Source organism: Rutidosis leptorrhynchoides, chromosome 1 (genome assembly GCF_046630445.1).
Source record: "Rutidosis leptorrhynchoides isolate AG116_Rl617_1_P2 chromosome 1, CSIRO_AGI_Rlap_v1, whole genome shotgun sequence".
Lineage (NCBI taxonomy): Eukaryota > Viridiplantae > Streptophyta > Magnoliopsida > Asterales > Asteraceae > Rutidosis > Rutidosis leptorrhynchoides.
Genome location: NC_092333.1, coordinates 509291640 through 509312597, shown reverse-complemented (window position 1 = coordinate 509312597; position 20958 = coordinate 509291640). Strand labels below are relative to the sequence as shown.

Sequence of the window (20958 nt, the reverse complement as noted above, 5' to 3'; positions counted from 1 at the left end):
CTAAATTCATGTCATCCTCACGGTGTGTCCGCGCCACCATGGAAAGATATATTCGTTAGCGGTTTCACATTTGCACATGGACATTGGTTTGACGTTGATACAAGTTGTGTGGTGGAAAATGATGTTGATAGCTGAAGGAACTTCCGGAAAAGCTGAACGGGGAAGTTGTACCATATGATTTCAGCTGGTTGTTCAACATGTGCCGAGGTGACATATTTAGAATATGTTATTCTAAGTGGTGATAATCTTTATGTTGTACTTTGATAATTCTGTTAAGAATTATCTTTTGGTTTTGTGTTTTGCAACCGCATCGGTCAAGAAATGTTTTGTAACATCAATCATGTAAAGTCCTAATTGTGCCTCTGCCGATTGTGAAAATTTCGTTAAATATCCTTTAACTTCAAATAACCTTTATACAAACAAATTATATAATATAATTACTATACTATCTATTATACAAAAATGATGAATATTGCCAAAGGTATTTGAGACGCCCTTAATTCCAACCGAAGAATTTTTTTTTTTTTGCTACAGTGCGCGCTACAGTGCGTGGCGCGCAGTGATACAGTACTTTCGTTATTTTTATGATCAAATTTCATGCCTGTGCGCGGAGCACACTTTATTGTGCACGACGCGCACCCTTCAGGTCCGTTTTTCCTTGTTTTTAAGCCCTTTAACTCATTTTAAACAACCCCATTTAATACATCATAAAAATCACTTATAAAACACTCCAACACATGTGAAAAACCGACATTTTTGACAATTTAAATGATTACTACCATCATTTAGTGTTAAGTCCATTTTGACACCTAACCCATTACGAAAACCACTAAACTTTGTTCTTTAACATTCAAAACATATCCCATCTTTCCAAACCTGCGACTTGGCAATTTAGCCAAGCGTTTCCATGATACATATATATATATATATATATATATATATATATATATATATATATATATATATATATATATATATATATTCGTTCACATTAACCTTCGTTTAGACAAAATAAAAGACGTAACAATCTTAATCTTCGTTACAAATCCCTTGTCTTAAACACACAACTTACACAATACATAATTAAACACAAGGCGTCTCACAAGCGGTTGCATGAGCTATAATCAAAAGAGACTTGCATAATACTTACAACGCGCCAAATGCTCCACTACTTCTACTCCGGGGCCTTACCCTCCCTATGCTTGCTCGAACCTATAGACCATCAACATAAACAAAATTGGGTAAGCATAATGCTTAGTGAGTGTATAGAAAGTAATTAGGCTTACATAACATCACATCATACTTAACTCATAGGGTGTCATTGTCTTATTCGGATCCGAACGATAACCATACAAGGGTTGATCGAAGTCGCACCACTTGCATCATCACTTTTACAAGGGTTTGACCGAAGTCTCCCCACTTGCGTTATCAAACGTACAAGAGTTTGAACGAAGTCTCACTACTTGCATCATTAAGCGTACAAGGGTTTGACCGAAGTCTCCCCACATGCATCATCAAACGTACAAGGGTTTGACCGAAGTCTTACCACTTGCATCATCCAACTTACCCTATGAACATCATAACATCATAACATAGAAATGTTCTACACCCGTATGATTATAGGAATCCTCTTGCACGGTTGCAATCTGGACTACCTACAACCATATCATTCCCGCCCAAATTACCCCCATACAACTCACCTTAATCTTGAGCTACACTTTGAATGCTTCCAACTTCCTTTCTTTGATTAGCATCTATAAACATGCTAATCTCATTAATCACTTGCTTATTACTTACACTTTAATTAACCAATCCTAGTTTCTTGTCATACCAAAGCTTACCCAAAATCCCTTTTTCTTACAAGACTCATTCATTTGTATTAGCAAATACATACTTTAAATTTCTCTTAAGCATTTCATCAAGAACCTTATGTGCATAAGGTGATTTTTAACTCAAAACATCTCAAAACTATAACTTTCACTCAAAATCATGAACTAAACATACTCTAAACATAAATCTTAATAAACTTCAAGTATATGAACATACCTTGAATTATTCCTCAAAGTTAACTTGACTTGGAAACAAAAGATGAAGAATATGAATATGTTCTTGCTCATTTTATGATGATTTTACACTTAATTGCTCCAAACTTTGATTTATATGGACTTTAGATCATAGATATTGGAAACCCTAATTCTTGATTTTCCACTCTTGTTCTTTCTCTACTCTCTATCTATTTATTTCACTTTTTTTTACACATCTCAAATGAACTAGAAACATCTAGCTCATTCACTTATACCATAACTTTCACCATTTGGCAATTTTGGTCCTTCCCTATCTTTTCATAATTTAGGTGGTCCTTTCCTAAAGTCTTAACTTTGCAAGGTTAATCCTTCTTAACCAACACTTAACTCAATCAATATAATTTTGTATAATAAACATACCAAAAAGAGTAAATAAATTTACCTTAAAAGTTGGAGCATCACAACTCTCCCCCCGTTAAACTGTTCGCGTCCTCGCGAACCACTCTTGATGCAACGCTGGATAAAACTTCAATACCCTGTCCTCAGGTTCCCAAGTACATTCAGAACCTTTCCTATATTTCCATTGCACCTTCAACAGTGTCACAATCTTGTTTCTTAATTGCTTAGTCCTTTGATCTAATATTTTTATCGGTTCCTCTGCATATCTTAATTTTTCATCAATATCAATCTCGTTAAGTGGCACTAATAATGCTAAAAACGAACATATATTTCATAGCATTATTCCTCAAGAAAGACAAGCTTTTAGTTGCAATTTTTCTATTTACAAGTGATTTTCGTTTAAATATTAAAAGGTGAAGACAAAAGACAGATTCGACGAATTGAAGACGCAAACGCCAAAAAGCTCAAAAGTACAAAATACAATCAAAGAGGTTCCAATTATTGATAAGAAACATCTCGAAATTACAAGAGTATAAGATTCAAAACGCAAAGTACAAGATATTAAATTGTACGCAAGGACGTTCGAAAATCCGGAACCGGGACCAGAGTCAACTCTCAACGCTCGACGCAACGGACTAAAAATTACAAGTTAACTATGTATATAAATATAATATAATATATAATTAATTATATTAATTATATATATATTATATTTATAAAATAAATCATTGGCAAACAAAGAGCCAAATGTGGGTGAGCTGTGAAAACGATCTCCGCGACTCGCGGAGTTTGAAGAAGGAATGGGCCGCGAGTCGCGGAGCCCCAAAAACTGAAACTCCCTATAAAGCCCAATGAATTTTGATCAATTTATCATCCAATATATCCATCCATCTATATACGTTATATTTATATTTATAATTTATATTTTAATCTTAATTTTAATTTTAATCCTAATAATAAGGGTATGTTAGCGAATGTTGTAAGGGTGTAAGTCGAAATTCTGTCCGTGTAACGCTACGCTATTTTTAATCATTGTAAGTTATGTTCAACCTTTTTAATTTAATGTCTCGTAGCTAAGTTATTATTATGCTTATTTAATCCGAAGTAATCATGATGTTGGGCTAATTACTAAAATTGGGTAATTGGGCTTTGTACCATAATTGGGGTTTGGACAAAAGAACGACACTTGTGGAAATTAGACTATGGGCTATTAATGGGCTTTATATTTGTTTAACTAAATGATAGTTTGTTAATGTTAATATAAAGATTTACAATTGGGCGTCCCTATAAATTACCATATACACTCGATCGGACACGATGGGCGAGGTATTTATATGTACAAATAATCGTTCATTTAACCGGATACGGGAATGGATTAATAGCCACTAGAATTATTAAAACAGGGGTGAAATTATGTACAAGGACACTTGGCATAATTGATAACAAAGTATTAAAACCTTGGGTTACACTCAGTCGACATTCTGGTGTAATTATTAAACAAAGTAATAAAACCTTGTTACAGTTTAAGTCCTCAATTAGTTGGAATATTTAACTTCGGGTATAAGGATAATTTGACGAGGACACTCGCACTTTATATTTATGACTGATGGACTGTTATGGACAAAAACCAGACAGACATATTAAATAATCCAGGACAAAGGACAATTAACCCATGGGCATAAAACTAAAATCAATACGTCAAACATCATGGTTACGGAAGTTTAAATAAGCATAATTCTTTTATTTCATATTTAATTTCCTTTATTTTATATTTAATTGCACTTCTAATTATCGCATTTTTATTGTTATTGTATTTAATTGCACTTTTAATTATCGTACTTTTTAATTATCGCAAGTTTATTTTATCGCACTTTTATTATTCGCAATTTCATTATCGTTATTTACTTTACGCTTTAAATTAAGTCTTGTATTTATTTATTATTTTACATTTGGTTTTAACTGCGACTAAAGTTTTAAAATCGACAAACCGGTCATTAAACGGTAAAAACCCCCCTTTATAATAATAATATTACTTATATATATATTTGTATTTTTATAAAAGTAAACTAATATAGCGTTAAGCTTTGTTTAAAGATTTTCCCTGTGGAACGAACCGGACTTACTAAAAACTACACTACTGTACGATTAGGTACACTGCCTATAAGTGTTGTAGCAAGGTTTAAGCATATCCATTCTCTAAATAAATAAATATCTTGTGTAAAATTGTATCGTATTTAATAGTATTTCCTGCTAAAATATAAAGCTATTTTATATACACCTCGCATAACATCAAGTTATTTTTGGCGCCGTTGCCGGGGAACTCTTAAACGCCGAAAGCGCAACGCTAAATATTAAAAAAAAAAGATTTTTAGTTTTAGTTTACTTTTATTAAAATTCACTTTTGTAAAAATACGTTTTTTATTATTCAAAAATATAAAAAGAAAACAAAAATTTATATATTTTTTTAAGATTTTGTCAAATATTTAAGTTTTATAAAGTTTCTTTATTTTTATTTTATAAAAACATAAGTTTTATTTAAATATTTTTATTTAAAAAAAATTATTAAAATATATATAAATCTATTTTTAAGATATTTTTAAAATTACAAAGTAGTTCTATTTTTATTTTAGTTTTTAAATATAAGTTTTTATTATATAAATATTTTAGATTTTAAAACAGAAAACATAATATAAAAAAAAAAAAAACTGAAACGCACGATTTTAGCCTGGTACACGTCTGAAATTTAAAACCCCGCGACTCGCGGAGTTTTCCAGCTTCGAGAACCACGACTTGCGGAGTTCTCTCTGACACGTGACCAGAAACCCTAATCTGCATCATTACGTAATTATTATTATTATTAATAATTAAAAACCCTAATTAGTTTTGTTAATTTATTATTAAGTTTAGTTAATTTATTTAATTTTTAAATTTAGTTTATTTAGTTTAATTAAATTTTAAAATTAATAGTTTTATAAAACAAATAATATAAAAATAATATTTTTATAAAAATTGTAATTTTTACAACTTTTTGTATATTTTTATATTTTGTCCCTTTTTAATTATTTTAGCGTATTTTTTTGTATTTTTAGCTCATATTTAGTTTTAAACTTAGTTTTTGCCATAGTTATTTTTACTTCTAGATTTTTAGACTTTGCCGTAGAATTCCTTAAGTGCTTTTTCTTTAGACTAAGATTTAGGTACTTTCGAATTTTGCGACGCCTTTTTAAGTTTTAGTTTCTTTTTAAGTTATTGCCATTTGGGATATAGTTTTTCTTGTAAGCTTTAATATTTTTAGACACCTTTTACTATGTATCAATTATCATTCCAATTAGTAATCTCAATTTGCGATTATAATTTTAAGTTAGTGATAGTAATAAGGTTGGGTTAGTCTAGTGTTTTTAAGTTCTATAAGTCACTCTTTTTATTTCTTATTTTTCGACGCCTTTTATTTTTTCGATCTTTTATTTTTCGATCTTTTTCCGACACGCTCTTTTTCTTTCTTATTTCTCGTCATTCTAGTTTTTAGGACATAGATTTTTATTCTACTTCTTATCTAAATTTCTTAAAATTACGAAAATTTATTTTAAGTAGTTAAATTGATAGACATCAAAATTTTCTGGTTCGTAGTAATAGTTGGATTTGTACGTGGACCGGGTTATTGGAGCCAAACAGTCCTCAATTATATTGAGACCAAACGAATCCTGCCCCTCTGCTGCATCTTTTGGCTATTCGAAACGTGGGCAAAATCAGAAAAGTCTATTGATTGGATAACTTATATAATTTTTCTTTCCTTTTAAAAACTAATAGGATATTCAGTGAATGCACCGAGCAAGACGTTCACCACCTTTTGTACGTTCACCACCTGTAACTAGATCAAGACATTTAGCAAATATTACCGCCGTTGATTTTTCTTTAGAATCGTCATCTAGTCGACCAAGTACTCCAGTTCAAATTTCCGATAATCCATTTTTTGAACCCGACCTCACAATTGAGAATCCGGAGAATATTCAGGGACGATTCATAGATCCCAAACCATTAAATTTTCCTCCGGAACCACCAATCATTCAAACAGAGATTGTTGAGGAACGAACCATTAAATTAGAATCCTCTAGTGATTCCGATTCAATAAATTCAATTATGGAGAATCTGAAACCTTTAAGTATGGAAGACCGAATGAGAGCTAAACGCACTAGCCAAGGTCACGCAATTACTCATCCAGACATTAATGCGCCAGATTATGAAATCAAAGGACAAATTCTACACATGGTGACTAATCAATGCCAATTTAGTGGTGCGCCAAAGGAAGATCCAAATGAACATCTTCGTACCTTTAATAGGATCTGCACTCTATTTAAAATAAGAGAAGTAGAGGATGAACAGATATATCTCATGTTATTTCCCTGGACTTTAAAGGGAGAAGCCAAAGATTGGTTGGAATCGTTACCTGAAGGGGCGATCGATACATGGGATGTTTTAGTTGAAAAATTTCTTAAACAATTCTTTCCTGCATCTAAAGCCGTAAGACTTCAAGGAGAAATTGTTACATTCACACAGAAGCCAAATGAAACTCTATATGAGGCTTGGACAAGATTTGGAAAGTTATTGAGAGGATGTCCGCAACATGGTTTAGATACCTGTCAAATAGTACAAATATTCTACCAAGGATGCGACATCACTACAAGAAAAGACATAGATATAGCAGCTGGTGGTTCTATTATGAAGAAAACAGAAACTGATGCTTACAAAATTATTTATAACACTGCTTCCCACTCACATGAGTGGCACCAAGAAAAAGATATCGTTAGATCATCTAAAGCAGCTAGAGCTGATTCTAGCCATGACTTAGATTCCATTTCCGCAAAGATAGATGCTGTCGAGAGACGAATGGAAAAGATGACTAAAGATATTCACTCAATACGAATTAGTTGTGAGCAGTGTGGAGGACCACATTTGACAAAAGATTGTCTCAGTATTGAATTAACAATGGAACAAAGAGAGAATATTTCATACATAAACCAAAGGCCTGGAAATAATTATCAGAATAATTATCAACCGCCAAGACCGATTTACAATCAAAACCAGAATTATAACAGAAATATTCCATACAACAACCAACAAGGTTCTAGCAATCAACAAGTATCCAATAATACTTACAACCAGCAAAGACCTAATTTTCAAAACAAACCACCACAACAAACCGATGATAAAAATCCGAATTTAGAAGATATGATGACGAAGCTAGTTGAAACTCAAATGCAGTTTTTCACATCTCAGAAACAAACTAATGAACAAAATGCTCAAGCATTTAGAAATCAACAAGCTTCTATTCAAAATTTGGAACAAGAAGTAAGTAACCTAGCAAGGTTAATAGGTGAAAGAAAACCGGGAAGTCTACCTAGTGATACAAATACTAACCCCCGGAATGAAACAGCTAAAGCTATTACCACAAGAAGTGGTACAACACTTAAACCACCTGAAATACCTGTAACTTCTGATGAAGCTATTCCTACTCCAGAAGAACCACAACCTAATCAAGATAAGGAAAAAGAACCGGTAGTTGAAAAGGTTAATGAAGATAACACAATTAAGGATAAACCTTATGTTAAACCATACCAACCACCTCTTCCTTACCCGAGTAAAATGAAGAAAGAGAAACTTGAAGCCGAGCAATCCAAATTCTTGGATATGTTTAAACAGATAAATGTAAATCTTCCTTTCATTGATGTGATTTCAGGAATGCCTAGATATGCTAAATTCTTGAAAGATCTAATCTCAAATAGAAAGAAAATGGAAGAACTCTCGGCTGTTACCATGAATGCTAATTGTTCAGCAGTGCTGTTGAATAAGATACCAGAAAAATTATCTGATCCAGGGAGTTTCACAATTCCATGTTTTCTGGGTAGTCTTAGTTCAATAGAAGCATTGGCAGACTTAGGTGCTAGTATAAATTTAATGTCGTATTCACTATACGCTAAACTAGACCTTGGAGAATTGAAACCAACTAGAATAAGTATACAACTAGCTGATCGATCAATAAAATATCCTAGAGGGATAATGGAGAACATGCTAGTTAAAGTTGGTACTTTAGTATTTCCAGTAGATTTTGTTGTTCTGGACATGGAAGAAGATTCTCAAGTTCCTCTCATATTAGGAAGACCATTCTTAAACACGGCTAAAGCAATGATAGACGTATTCGGTAAGAAACTGACCCTAAGTATAGAGGATGAGAGTGTTACCTTTTCAGTTGATAAAGCAATACAACAACCGCAATCTGCAGATGATACATGTTATTATATTCAAACTATAGATGCACATGCAGAATTATTAGAAGAATTTCCAGAATTACAAGGAACAGGAGAATGTTCTTTAGGAGAAGGTAATGAACCAATTGATGAAGCTGAAATGTTAGCTACACTAATAGCTAATGGATATGAACCAACAACAGAAGAAATTCAAATGCTAAAAGAAGAAGACAGATATAGATATAAATCATCAATAGAAGAACCTCCGAAATTAGAGTTAAAGCCACTTCCAAACCATTTGGAATACGCTTATTTACATGGTGAATCTGAATTACCTGTAATAATATCGTCTTCTCTTACTGAAAATGAGAAATCACAACTCATTTCTGTGTTGAAAGCTCATAAACCAGCCATTACATGGAAGATTCATGATATTAAAGGAATAAGTCCATCGTATTGCACACATAAAATCCTTATGGAAGAAGGTCATAAAACGTATGTGCAACGCCAACGAAGACTAAATCCTAATATGCAAGATGTAGTTAAGAAAGAGATTATTAAACTGCTAGATGCAGGTTTGATATATCCAATCTCTGATAGTCCATGGGTAAGCCCAATTCAATGCATGCCTAAGAAGGGTGGCATGACTGTCATTACAAATGAGAAAAATGAGCTTATTCCTACTAGGACTGTAACAGGATGGCGTGTGTGTATTGATTATAGAAAATTAAATGACGCCACCAGAAAAGATCACTTTCCCTTACCTTTCATTGATCAAATGTTGGAAAGATTAGCCGGAAATAGTTACTATTGTTTTCTAGATGGATTTTCCGGATATTTTCAAATTCCAATAGCACCCGAAGATCAAGAGAAAACCACATTCACGTGCCCTTATGGTACTTTTGCTTACAAACGCATGCCATTTGGACTTTACAACGCCCCTGCAACCTTTCAAAGGTGTATGATGGCGATTTTTCATGACATGATAGAAGAATGCATGGAAGTTTTCATGGATGACTTTTCAGTCTTCGGTGATACATTTGAATCATGTCTAGCTAATTTGGAACGAATGCTTATTAGATACGAACAATCAAATCTAGTACTTAATTGGGAGAAATGCCATTTCATGGTTAAAGAAGGCATCGTTCTTGGACATAAAATTTCAAAAGAAGGAATTGAAGTGGATAGAGCTAAAGTAGATGTAATTGCTAAACTTCCACATCCCACCAATGTTAGAGGAGTTAGGAGTTTTCTAGGGCATGCCGGTTTTTACCGACGTTTCATAAAAGATTTTTCTAAAATTGCCACTCCTATGAATAAACTCCTAGAAAAGGATGCTCCATTCATCTTTTCAGATGAATGTATCAAATCTTTTAATATTCTTAAAGAGAAACTCACTAATGCGCCGATCATGATAACACCAAATTGGAATCTACCGTTTGAATTAATGTGCGATGCAAGTAATTTTGCAATGGGAGCCGTTTTAGGACAAAGGATTGAAAAACGATTTCAACCTATATATTATGCCAGTAAGACGTTACAAGGAGCACAAACGAATTACACAACTACTGAAAAAGAACTCCTTGCTATTATCTTTACTTTTGACAAATTTCGGTCATATCTCGTTCTAGCTAAAACGGTGGTCTATACCGACCATTCTGCTCTTAGATACCTATTTTCGAAACAAGATGCTAAACCAAGATTAATCCGTTGGATCTTACTCTTACAAGAGTTTGATATTGAAATCCGAGATAAAAGAGGAGAAGAAAATCTCGCCGCTGATCATCTTTCTCGTCTTGAAAATCCCGAATTAGAAGTTCTAAATGAATCGGCCATACAAGACAAATTTCCTGATGAATATCTATTGAAGATAGATTATAATGAAATCCCATGGTTTGCAGACTATGCAAACTATTTAGTATGTGGATTCATTGAAAAAGGATTATCGTACCAAAAACGAAAGAAATTCTTCAGTGATATAAAACACTATTTCTGGGAAGATCCACATCTGTTTAAAAGTTGTCCCGATGGAATAATACGCCGATGTGTATTTGGAGATGAAGCTAGTAAAATTTTAAACCATTGTCACACAGGACCAACAGGAGGGCACTATGGGCCTCAACTAACAGCAAGAAAAGTTTACGAAGCTGGATTCTATTGGCCTACAATTTACAAAGACGCACACCTTCTTTGCAAATCCTGTGATGCTTGTCAAAGGGCCGGAAAAATAAGTCAACGTGATGAAATGCCACAAAATGTCATCCAAGTATGTGAAGTATTTGACATTTGGGGTATTGACTTTATGGGTCCATTTCCAAAATCTCATAATAATCTCTATATTCTCGTAGCCATTGATTATGTATCTAAATAGGCGGAAGCACAAGCTCTCCCAACTAACGATGCACGAGTTGTAGTCAACTTTTTAAAACGTCTTTTTGCAAGGTTTGGAACACCGAAAGCTTTAATAAGTGATCGGGGTACTCATTTCTGTAATAATCAACTTGAGAAAGTTCTTAAAAGATATGGAGTAACTCATAAAATCTCCACCGCATATCATCCACAAACAAGTGGACAAGTTGAAAATACCAACCGAGCTTTAAAACGTATTCTAGAGAAAACCGTAGGATCAAATCCGAAGGAATGGTCCATTAAATTGGAGGATGCACTCTGGGCTTTTAGAATAGCCTACAAAACTCCAATTGGAACCACACCTTTTAGACTCGTTTACGGAAAAGCATGTCATCTTCCAGTAGAAATTGAACACAAAGCATTTTGGGCTTTGAAGACATGTAATCTTGATTTACATGAAGCTGAACGTCTACGATTAAGTCAACTAAATGAATTAGAAGAATTAAGACATGAAGCATACGAAAATTCATTAATCTATAAAGAAAGAACGAAGAAATGGCATGATAAAAGAATCAGAAGTTCAAAAGAATTTAAAGAAGGAGACAGAGTTCTTCTTTTCAATTCACGATTCAAGCTATTTCCTGGAAAATTGAAATCAAGATGGTCTGGACCATTCATAGTCAAAAGAGTTTTCCCATACGGAACGATAGAATTAATAAATTCAAATGGGATTGAATTTAAAGTTAATGGTCACAGAGTTAAACATTACATACATGGTCCGATGGAAGAAGACAATGAAGTTAATCACAATTTCGATACCACAGCTAACTAAGTATAAGGGGTTTATGTATTTCTGTTAGAGTTAGATTGTCTGTTTTCGTGTAGTTCTCAAAAATGGAACCCGAACGGTCTTTCCCTAGCAGACCTTAAAGAACTAGTCTTCTCCCCCCATTCTGAATTTTTATTTTTTTAGGAAATGAAGACTGCCTGTGAACTAAACCATGGTCTAATGCTACACGCTTTGATCACTAAACGTAATAATGACACACTTCCGAGTGAAATAGTATCAGTAATCAGAGAAAGATTGGACGGAGTAAGAAAAGAATCCAGATGCGAAGATAATAAGTCACAATTTGGTAAAGGAAAATCAAAATCCGCAGCGAAAAGAAGAGCACGACACCTAGAAAGATGTCACAAATGCGGAAAATGGTCACATGGAGGTAAATGTTCAAATAATCAAACCTATTCAAATACCGAATTTGTTACTTTATGCAGAGACGGACAGTTCATATGTTTAGAAGAAAAAACACTGAATGCTCGAGGTTACGCCTATGTAGCTATGGAAAACCAATTAAACCGACTATCTTATGAATGTGATAGATCATATAACTAAGAATACTATATCACAGGTAAGTCTGTACAGTTATTATTTTTTTATTTTTATTTTTAACCTTTTGATAATAAATGCTAATTTGTTCGCTATAAAGTATTAAATTGGTATTGGATAAAATTAGGTTTGGCGACCGAAATTATTGATATCATACAAAAATTTATTACATCACTGCGAAATTTAACGTTTATTCTTAAGGTATAAATATCTTTAATCAATCAACCCAAAATATTTCAAAAATTCGTCATGAGTTAAATTAGGTCATAGAACCGAAATTACTTTACCGAAAAGAGGGGCGTATATTTTTGATAATATTTGATTGATTAAAGTGGGATAAAAAGCCAAAAAGATTTTTAATTTTATTTTTACCATGTTTTTAAAATTAATATATAAATTTTAAATTAATATTGTACACTTTGTAAAATCAATTTATTTAAAATTGTAAATATTCGAAAAATTAATATAAGTTTGGTGTGAATTTATAATATAAAAATTTAAATTAAGTTTGGTGTGAATTTTATTTTTATGAATTTTAAAATTTAAGTTTGGTATGAATTTTTAATATTAATTTTGAATTTTATGCATTTTAAATTTAAGTTGTGTGAATTTAAAAACAAAAATTTACTTTATTTCGCTAAGTTAAAAATATGATTTTTAAAATTCGTCGTAAGTTGAAGACTAGGTCTCTGAACCGAAATTGCTTTAACCGAGGGAGGGACGAGAACTTTTATTATCATTATTTTTAATCTTATTGAATTAAAGTATGCCAAAAATATTAAAAAACCCAAAAATCTAAGCTTTAAAAACAATCGCTTGAAAAAGACAAATTTTAAAATTTTGTCGAAGAACGGACTAGGACATCGATCCGAAACGACCTCGTCCTAAACAACAAAGGAAAACAAAATTTTAAATTTATTTTATATTTGTTTATTAAGTTAAGATTTTATATAAAAAAAAAAAAAAAAACCAAACACCGCGACTCGCGGTGTTTGAGGCTACCAAACCCCGCGACTCGCGGGAGGACCAAAATACAGAAAAAAATAAAATCGAGCTGAACTGATCAGTCCACACCACAACTCAAACATACAGCGAAAATAAACCCGAAAAAACCCGAGAAAATACCCCCAAAATCACAATTTTTAACCGTTAATCATCAAATCTTTTACTAAAATCATGTTAAGAAGGATGTTATCAAGGAATTACTCAAGAAAAACGGTAAATTTCTACACCTAAACACCATTTAATCCGAAAATTAGTGTTCTTGAGCAATTTTATACCCAATTCGATTTTGATGCTTTTTAGTGTAATTATGCTTCAATTGCTTATGTATTATGCTTGTATAACCTAGATTGATGCTATTTAACATGATTAAAAGCCTTAAACTTCAAATTTTGAGTAATCTAGGGTTTGTGTTCTTGAGCAAATTTGGGGCTTTTTGATATTAATAGGTTATGGCCGATTTTTGTCATGAATTGTTGCTAAATTAAGTAGTGTAACATTTTAGGTAGTTAAATGATCCAAACTTTGAGCCTAAACATGATTTTGAGAATTAAAGTGGACTTTTTCAAGTCTAAAAATTCATGAACTTGATTTTTGAGAGATAATGCCATTTGAAACTTGTTTAATTGCTAGTGATGATTATTTTGACATGTTATTTGAGTTGAATGCTTATGAACTTGGCGAACATTTTCGTATATGCTTATTTGAAAAAGTGTAGATTTGATGAAAATATGAAAATGAGCTTAAGTTTGATATAAATTGATCATGTCATTGTAATTATTTTGATTGATGATTTTGCTGACACTAATGCATATTTGGATGCACAAAAATTGTGTTTGATGTGTTTTGCAGACTGAAAGGGGTGAATCTTCATCCCAAGCTCGCAATGCTCCTGCTGAGAATGCGGAACAACAGGAGGTGGATAACTACTACAAACAAGATATACCTCATCCAGTCATGACATTTTCTGATATGCACTTGGAAGATTTGCACCCGAACCTGAGATTTGACAGACTTTGGATAGATTATCCAAAATACCAAAGGGGTTTGCATACTCTTCATTCTAAAGTTGTTGAGGTACCTAGGGTCATAGAATGGGGACCATTAGAAGCTGTAGAATTGGCCGGGCCAATTAGGGAATTACTTGCACAGAGGTATGGTAATTCTACTTTTAACGACTGGGTACGTTTATTCACCATGCGTAGACCTGTATATAAAGTATGGTGTGAAGAATTGTTGTGTAGTATAGAATTAAATGATCGGGTAGCTAGTTTAACCGATCGATCTTTTATTAGATTTTTGTTAGGAGGTTCGATGCGCCACATGTCTTTACTAGACATGGCTCAGGCTTTACGTATATATACGCCTGAGGAGTTAGCATCTGCCGATTGTAGAGGGTTGATACTAAATGGTAGAAAGATAGATGAAAATTTTGATACACATGGTGTATGGAGTCAAATGACAAGCCATCACCGATTCAAAGGGGGAAATTACTCTTATTTGGATATAGATAGAGCTGAATTAAGAGTAATTCATAGGTTTTTAGCTAATTCGATTACATAAAGAGGTAAGAACAAGGAAAAGGTAAATGAACAGGATTTGTTTTACCATATGTGTATTCGAGACCCACAAAGCGCTGTAAGTATACCTTATTGTGTGGGTTATTATTTATCAGCTATGGTTAGGAGGATGAGACCGCATAGCATAATAGGAGGTGGTATATTTATTACTTTGATTGCTGAATATCTCGGTGTGGATATAAGTCGGGGGGGATTATTAGTCGAAGAACCAGAACCCCGCGATACAATAGGTTTAAATGTATACCATGGTGCGAAAGTTTTGAAGAGGCGAAATAACGCCGCAGTACAATACCATGGTAGACATCCACAGGTTGAGAGAAACCAACAGCAAGGTAATGTAGGAGGGGGAAATGAAATGGCAGAAATGCAAAGGTTTATAGCTTCACAAGAGTATGAAAATGCTAGACATAGAGCATTTGAAGATTGGCAAGTTCATCAAAACCAAATCATAGCTTATTGCCAACATATAGGTAGAAACTATATTCCTACTCCATCGCCCATATTCCCTCCCTGGTCTATAGAGATTCAACCACCGTATCCTACGTATAACCCAGCCGAAGCATTTTATAGCACCTATGGTTATGCATGGAACCCCTACTGGTATCAGTATCATCCCTAGTCTACTTAGTTTTATTTATTTTGTAATTTGTAATGTTGATACGTTTAATACTTATGTTAATATTGTAATAGTTTTTATAATTTTCTAACTTTTATTCTTAGATTTTAATAATTTTTGAATGTGGGGTAATATAACAAACTTCAAAAATATGTATATATGTTTGCAGTTTATCTTATGTATACAACAGGGTAAAACAACGCATTTTCAAAGACTGGCATTAAGTTCAGCAAAAGCAACTAATTTTGACGACAAGATGCAAAATATATGTGAAATAACAACAAGACGGAATGAACAAATGATATGCACCATTTATCATTCAGCAAGCAAACACAAATATGTTTGGAAACTTTGGTAAAATTTAATCATTTTCACACAAATCACCCTCAATAATTTAAATTGTTACTGATTTCTTGCAAATGAGGGCATTGCAAGATCTTAAGTGTGGGAAGGGGTTAAATTCTTTCGGATTTTAAAATTTTTACTTTATACACTTGGTTACCATTAGAAATACTAGTAAAGTAGTAGTTGTATTAGAATATAGTGCTCTCTGATAATAAAGAACAGCCCTAGTCTTATATACTGACTACCCAATTCTAGTAAAAATTTTCAAAATTTTCAATTAAATGAACTCAAAATCATGTTTATACATATTTATGAACGATAAAACTAGGTTTTAACACCGAAATTATTGTTACCTCGGAAAGGACATAAATTGAGAAACAAACCAAAATGTTAAAATTCATTTAAAATGGAATAGAGGACAATAAAAAGGAAAATAAAAGCCAAGTGTGGGAAAATTTATCAAGTTATCTTAAACATATATCACATATATCTGTAACAAATAACTGAAAATACTTTTGCTTTGGACTAAACTAAACTATTTACCCAATGAAAGAAAAGAAGAGATGGATCTACACGATGAATCAATTCTATCATTAAAAGGAAGTAAAGTCTTCCGAAAAAGAAACGCGCTTCTTGATTTAGGTCAGGAAGTTGTCGTCCAGACTAGCTGTAGGTTGACGAAAAATCTAGAAAAGTCATCACTAAAATCAGCAGGAAGTCCACGGACCTCAGCATTAAACTGGGTCGCCAAGTCGTCAGATTTATCCTAACCATGAGAAGGATTTATCTCGTACAATGGGGAGGCACCGTGCAAATTAGCTTGATAAGACTAATGAATCAGATCCCCAGAAAGGATAATCTCCTTAAAGATTAAAAATCAGCTTTTAAGACTGATATTACTCAATCCTTGAGATTAACCTTAAAGATTGAGAATTACAAACTCATGGAATTCAATGATATCTAAACTCGAGCCTGAACGAGAAAATATTTTGATCAAAATTACAAACCGATTTGTTTTCTAAAAACCCATTTTCAATGCGTTCATTACCATTGAACGTAAAATCCTAGGAATTCACCTAGAATTCATTAGGTCACCTGAACCAAATCGGGTGTCAACCGTAAGAACGGTGGTTGCATAGTGGTCAAAGACAGGACCTTGTGCCAAACCTACAAATTATAAGGGTGAGCTTTACTATTGCTCCTACCAAGGATAGTAATTGCGTCTGACACGTTATAGACCATAATTAAAAGCATGTCAGGGGACATTGCCTTAACAGTTGCTTGTTCAACGTTTTCCTTTACAACCGGACGGTAGTTTACCGAAAGGTAATATACGGGAAAAGTAAACTGGACGTGTTGCTTTCCTAATACAAGGTTAGCAAGTGGGTGACACAAAACCGCAAGTTTTGAGCTAAAATTTTCAAATCTGAAACCCACCAAACCCACAAAAATAATTTGCAAACACCGGCGAAGGGTTATTCCGAAAAACTTATCTAGGGTAAAAGCTAGATTTAATTTTCAAAAGATCAAATGTTTTCATAAAGATCCAATTTCCTTAATGGATCTAAATTTTATAGTCATGTGGGACTGTAAACCATATCGTTACTACCATTGTTTATACCGCCGTAAAGAAATCACTGATGTACAAAGTGTGAAGAATAAAGAAGTGATTCTAGTATTTCAAGACTATATTGCTTGAGGACAAGCAACGCTCAAGTGTGGGAATATTTGATAATGCTAAAAACGAACATATATTTCATAGCATTATTCCTCAAGAAAGACAAGCTTTTAGTTGCAATTGTTCTATTTACAAGTGATATTCGTTTAAATATTAAAAGGTGAAGACAAAAGACAGATTCGATGAATTGAAGACGCAAACGACCAAAAAGCTCAAAAGTACAAAATACAATCAAAGAGGTTCCAATTATTGATAAGAAACGTCTCGAAATTACAAGAGTACAAGATTCAAAACGCAAAGTACAAGATATTAAATTGTACGCAAGGACGTTCGAAAATCCGGAACCGGGACCAGAGTCAACTCTCAACGCTCGACGCAACGGACTAAAAATTACAAGTTAACTATGTATATAAATATAATATAATATATAATTAATTATATTAATTATATATATATTATATTTATAAAATAAATCGTCGGCTAACAAAGAGCCAAATGTGGGTGAGCTGTGAAAACGATCTCCGCGACTCGCGGAGTTTGAAGAAGGAATGGGCCACGAGTCGCGGAGCTCCAAAAACTGAAACTCCCTATAAAGCCCAACGAATTCTGATCAATTTATCATCCAATATATCCATCCATCTATATACGTTATATTTATATTTATAATTTATATTTTAATTTTAATTTTAATTTTAATCCTAATAATAAGGGTATGTTAGCGAATGTTATAAGGGTGTAAGTCGAAATTCTGTCCGTGTAACGCTACGCTATTTTTAATCATTGTAAGTTATGTTCAACCTTTTTAATTTAATGTCTCGTAGCTAAGTTATTATTATGCTTATTTAATCCGAAGTAATCATAATGTTGGGCTAATTACTAAAATTGGGTAATTAGGCTTTGTACCATAATTGGGGTTTGGACAAAAGAACGACACTTTTGGAAATTAGACTATGGGGTATTAATGGGCTTTATATTTGTTTAACTAAATGATAGTTTGTTAATGTTAATATAAAGATTTACAATTGGGTGTCCCTATAAATTACCATATACACTCGATCGGACACGATGGGCGGGGTATTTATATGTACAAATAATCGTTCATTTAACCGGACACGGGAATGGATTAATAGCCACTAGAATTATTAAAACAGGGGTGAAATTATATACAAGGACACTTGGCATAATTGATAACAAAGTATTAAAACCTTGGGTTATACTCAGTCGACATTCTGGTGTAATTATTAAACAAAGTAATAAAACCTTGTTACAGTTTAAGTCCCCAATTAGTTGGAATATTTAACTTCGGGTATAAGGATAATTTGACGAGGACACTCGCACTTTATATTTATGACTGATGGACTGTTATGGACAAAAACCAAATGGACATATTAAATAATCCAGGACAAAGGACAATTAACTCATGGGCATAAAACTAAAATCAACACGTCAAACATCATGGTTACGGAAGTTTAAATAAGCATAATTCTTTTATTTCATATTTAATTTCCTTTATTTTATATTTAATTGCACTTCTAATTATCGCATTTTTATTGTTATTGTATTTAATTGCACTTTTAATTATCGTACTTTTTAATTATCGCAAGTTTATTTTATCGCACTTTTATTATTCGCAATTTCATTATCGTTATTTACTTTACGCTTTAAATTAAGTCTTGTATTTATTTATTATTTTACATTTGGTTTTAACTGCGACTAAAGTTTTAAAATCGACAAACCGGTCATTAAACGGTAAAAACCCCCCTTTATAATAATAATATTACTTATATATATATTTGTATTTTTATAAAAGTAAACTAATATAGCGTTAAGCTTTGTTTAAAGATTTTTCCTGTGGAACGAACCGGACTTACTAAAAACTACACTACTGTACGATTAGGTACACTGCCTATAAGTGTTGTAGCAAGGTTTAAGTATATCCATTCTCTAAATAAATAAATATCTTGTGTAAAATTGTATCGTATTTAATAGTATTTCCTGCTAAAATATAAAGCTATTTTATATACACCTCGCATAACATCAGGCACATACATCGCCTCATCCGCCAAACATTTCCTTAATTGTGATACATGAAAGGTATCATGAATTGCACTCAATTCCTCGGGCAATGCTAAGCGATAAGCTACTTTTCCGACTCTTGCAATGATTTCAAATGGTCCAACATATCTGGGACCCAATTTTCCTCTTTTACGAAAACATATAATGCCCTTCCATGGTGACACCTTGAGCATCACCTTATCACCTACCTGAAATTCTAAAGGTCTTCGTCTTTTATCGGCATAAATTTTTTGCCGATCTTGGGCCATTCTCAATCTTTCCCGAATTTGATCAATCATTTTCGTCGTTTGAAGCACTATTTCTGTGCTCCCTATCTCTCTTTGGCCAATCTCACCCCAACATATTGGGGTTCTACATTTCCTTCCATACAACATTTCATATGGTGGCATACCAATCGAGGAATGATAACTATTGTTGTAAGAAAACTCTACTAATGGTAGGTGTGAGTCCCAACTTCCACCAAAGTCAATAACGCATGCACGCAACATGACTTCAAGTGTTTGAATAGTCCTTTCACTTTGACCATCTGTTTATGGGTGGAAAGCGGTACTTATATGCAATTTGGTACCCACTTCCTCTTGGAATTTCCTCCAAAATCGTGAAGTAAAACGTGTATCACGGTCTGAAACAATGGAGACTGGCACCCCATGCCTCGCTACCACTTCCTGGATATACAATTTTGATAGACTTTCTGAAGATGAACCTTCTTTGATCGGTAAAAACAATGCACTTTTGGTCAATCGGTCTACAATTACCCATATGGCATCGTGGTGTCGAGGAGTTTTAGGTAAGTTTGTTACCAAATCCATAGTAATATGCTCCCACTTCCACATCGGGACTTCTAAAGGCTGGAGCATACCACCAGGCATTTGATGATCCGCCTTCACTTGTAAATATGTAAGGCATTTATGAACAAATTTCACGATATCTCTTTTCATACCTGGCCACCAATAGTCTCTTTTGAGATCCCTATACATCTTTGTGGCACCGGGATGAATCGAGTACTTAGACTTATAGGCCATATCAAGGAGTTCATTTCTTACATCACTTTATAATGGAACCCAAATTCTTCCATAACGTAGTTTTAATCCTCGTGAATCTTCCACAAAGTCCCCAACTTGGCCTTTAATTCTCTCCCTTTTTACATTCTCAGGTGTCAACACCATGCCTTATGCTTCCCTAATTTTGTCGAAAATTTGCGGAGTTACCACCATAGCTAGGCTCATTACCCTTAAAACATGATTGCTCGGCTTTCTACTT

The 20958-nt window shown here is 33.2% G+C and overlaps 1 protein-coding gene across 1 annotated transcript; it reads right to left on the bottom strand.

Annotated features, from left to right (window-relative positions):
* Positions 1-279: 279 nt before the first annotated feature.
* LOC139841449 (uncharacterized) lies at positions 280-19946 on the bottom strand. Its single transcript, XM_071831668.1, has 3 exons — positions 19649-19946; positions 2525-2735; positions 280-409 (listed from the first exon to the last, which is right to left on the bottom strand). Exons 1-3 carry the CDS (start codon positions 19944-19946, stop codon positions 280-282), a joined length of 639 nt encoding a protein of 212 aa, XP_071687769.1.
* Between the last annotated feature and the right edge of the window lie 1012 nt (positions 19947-20958).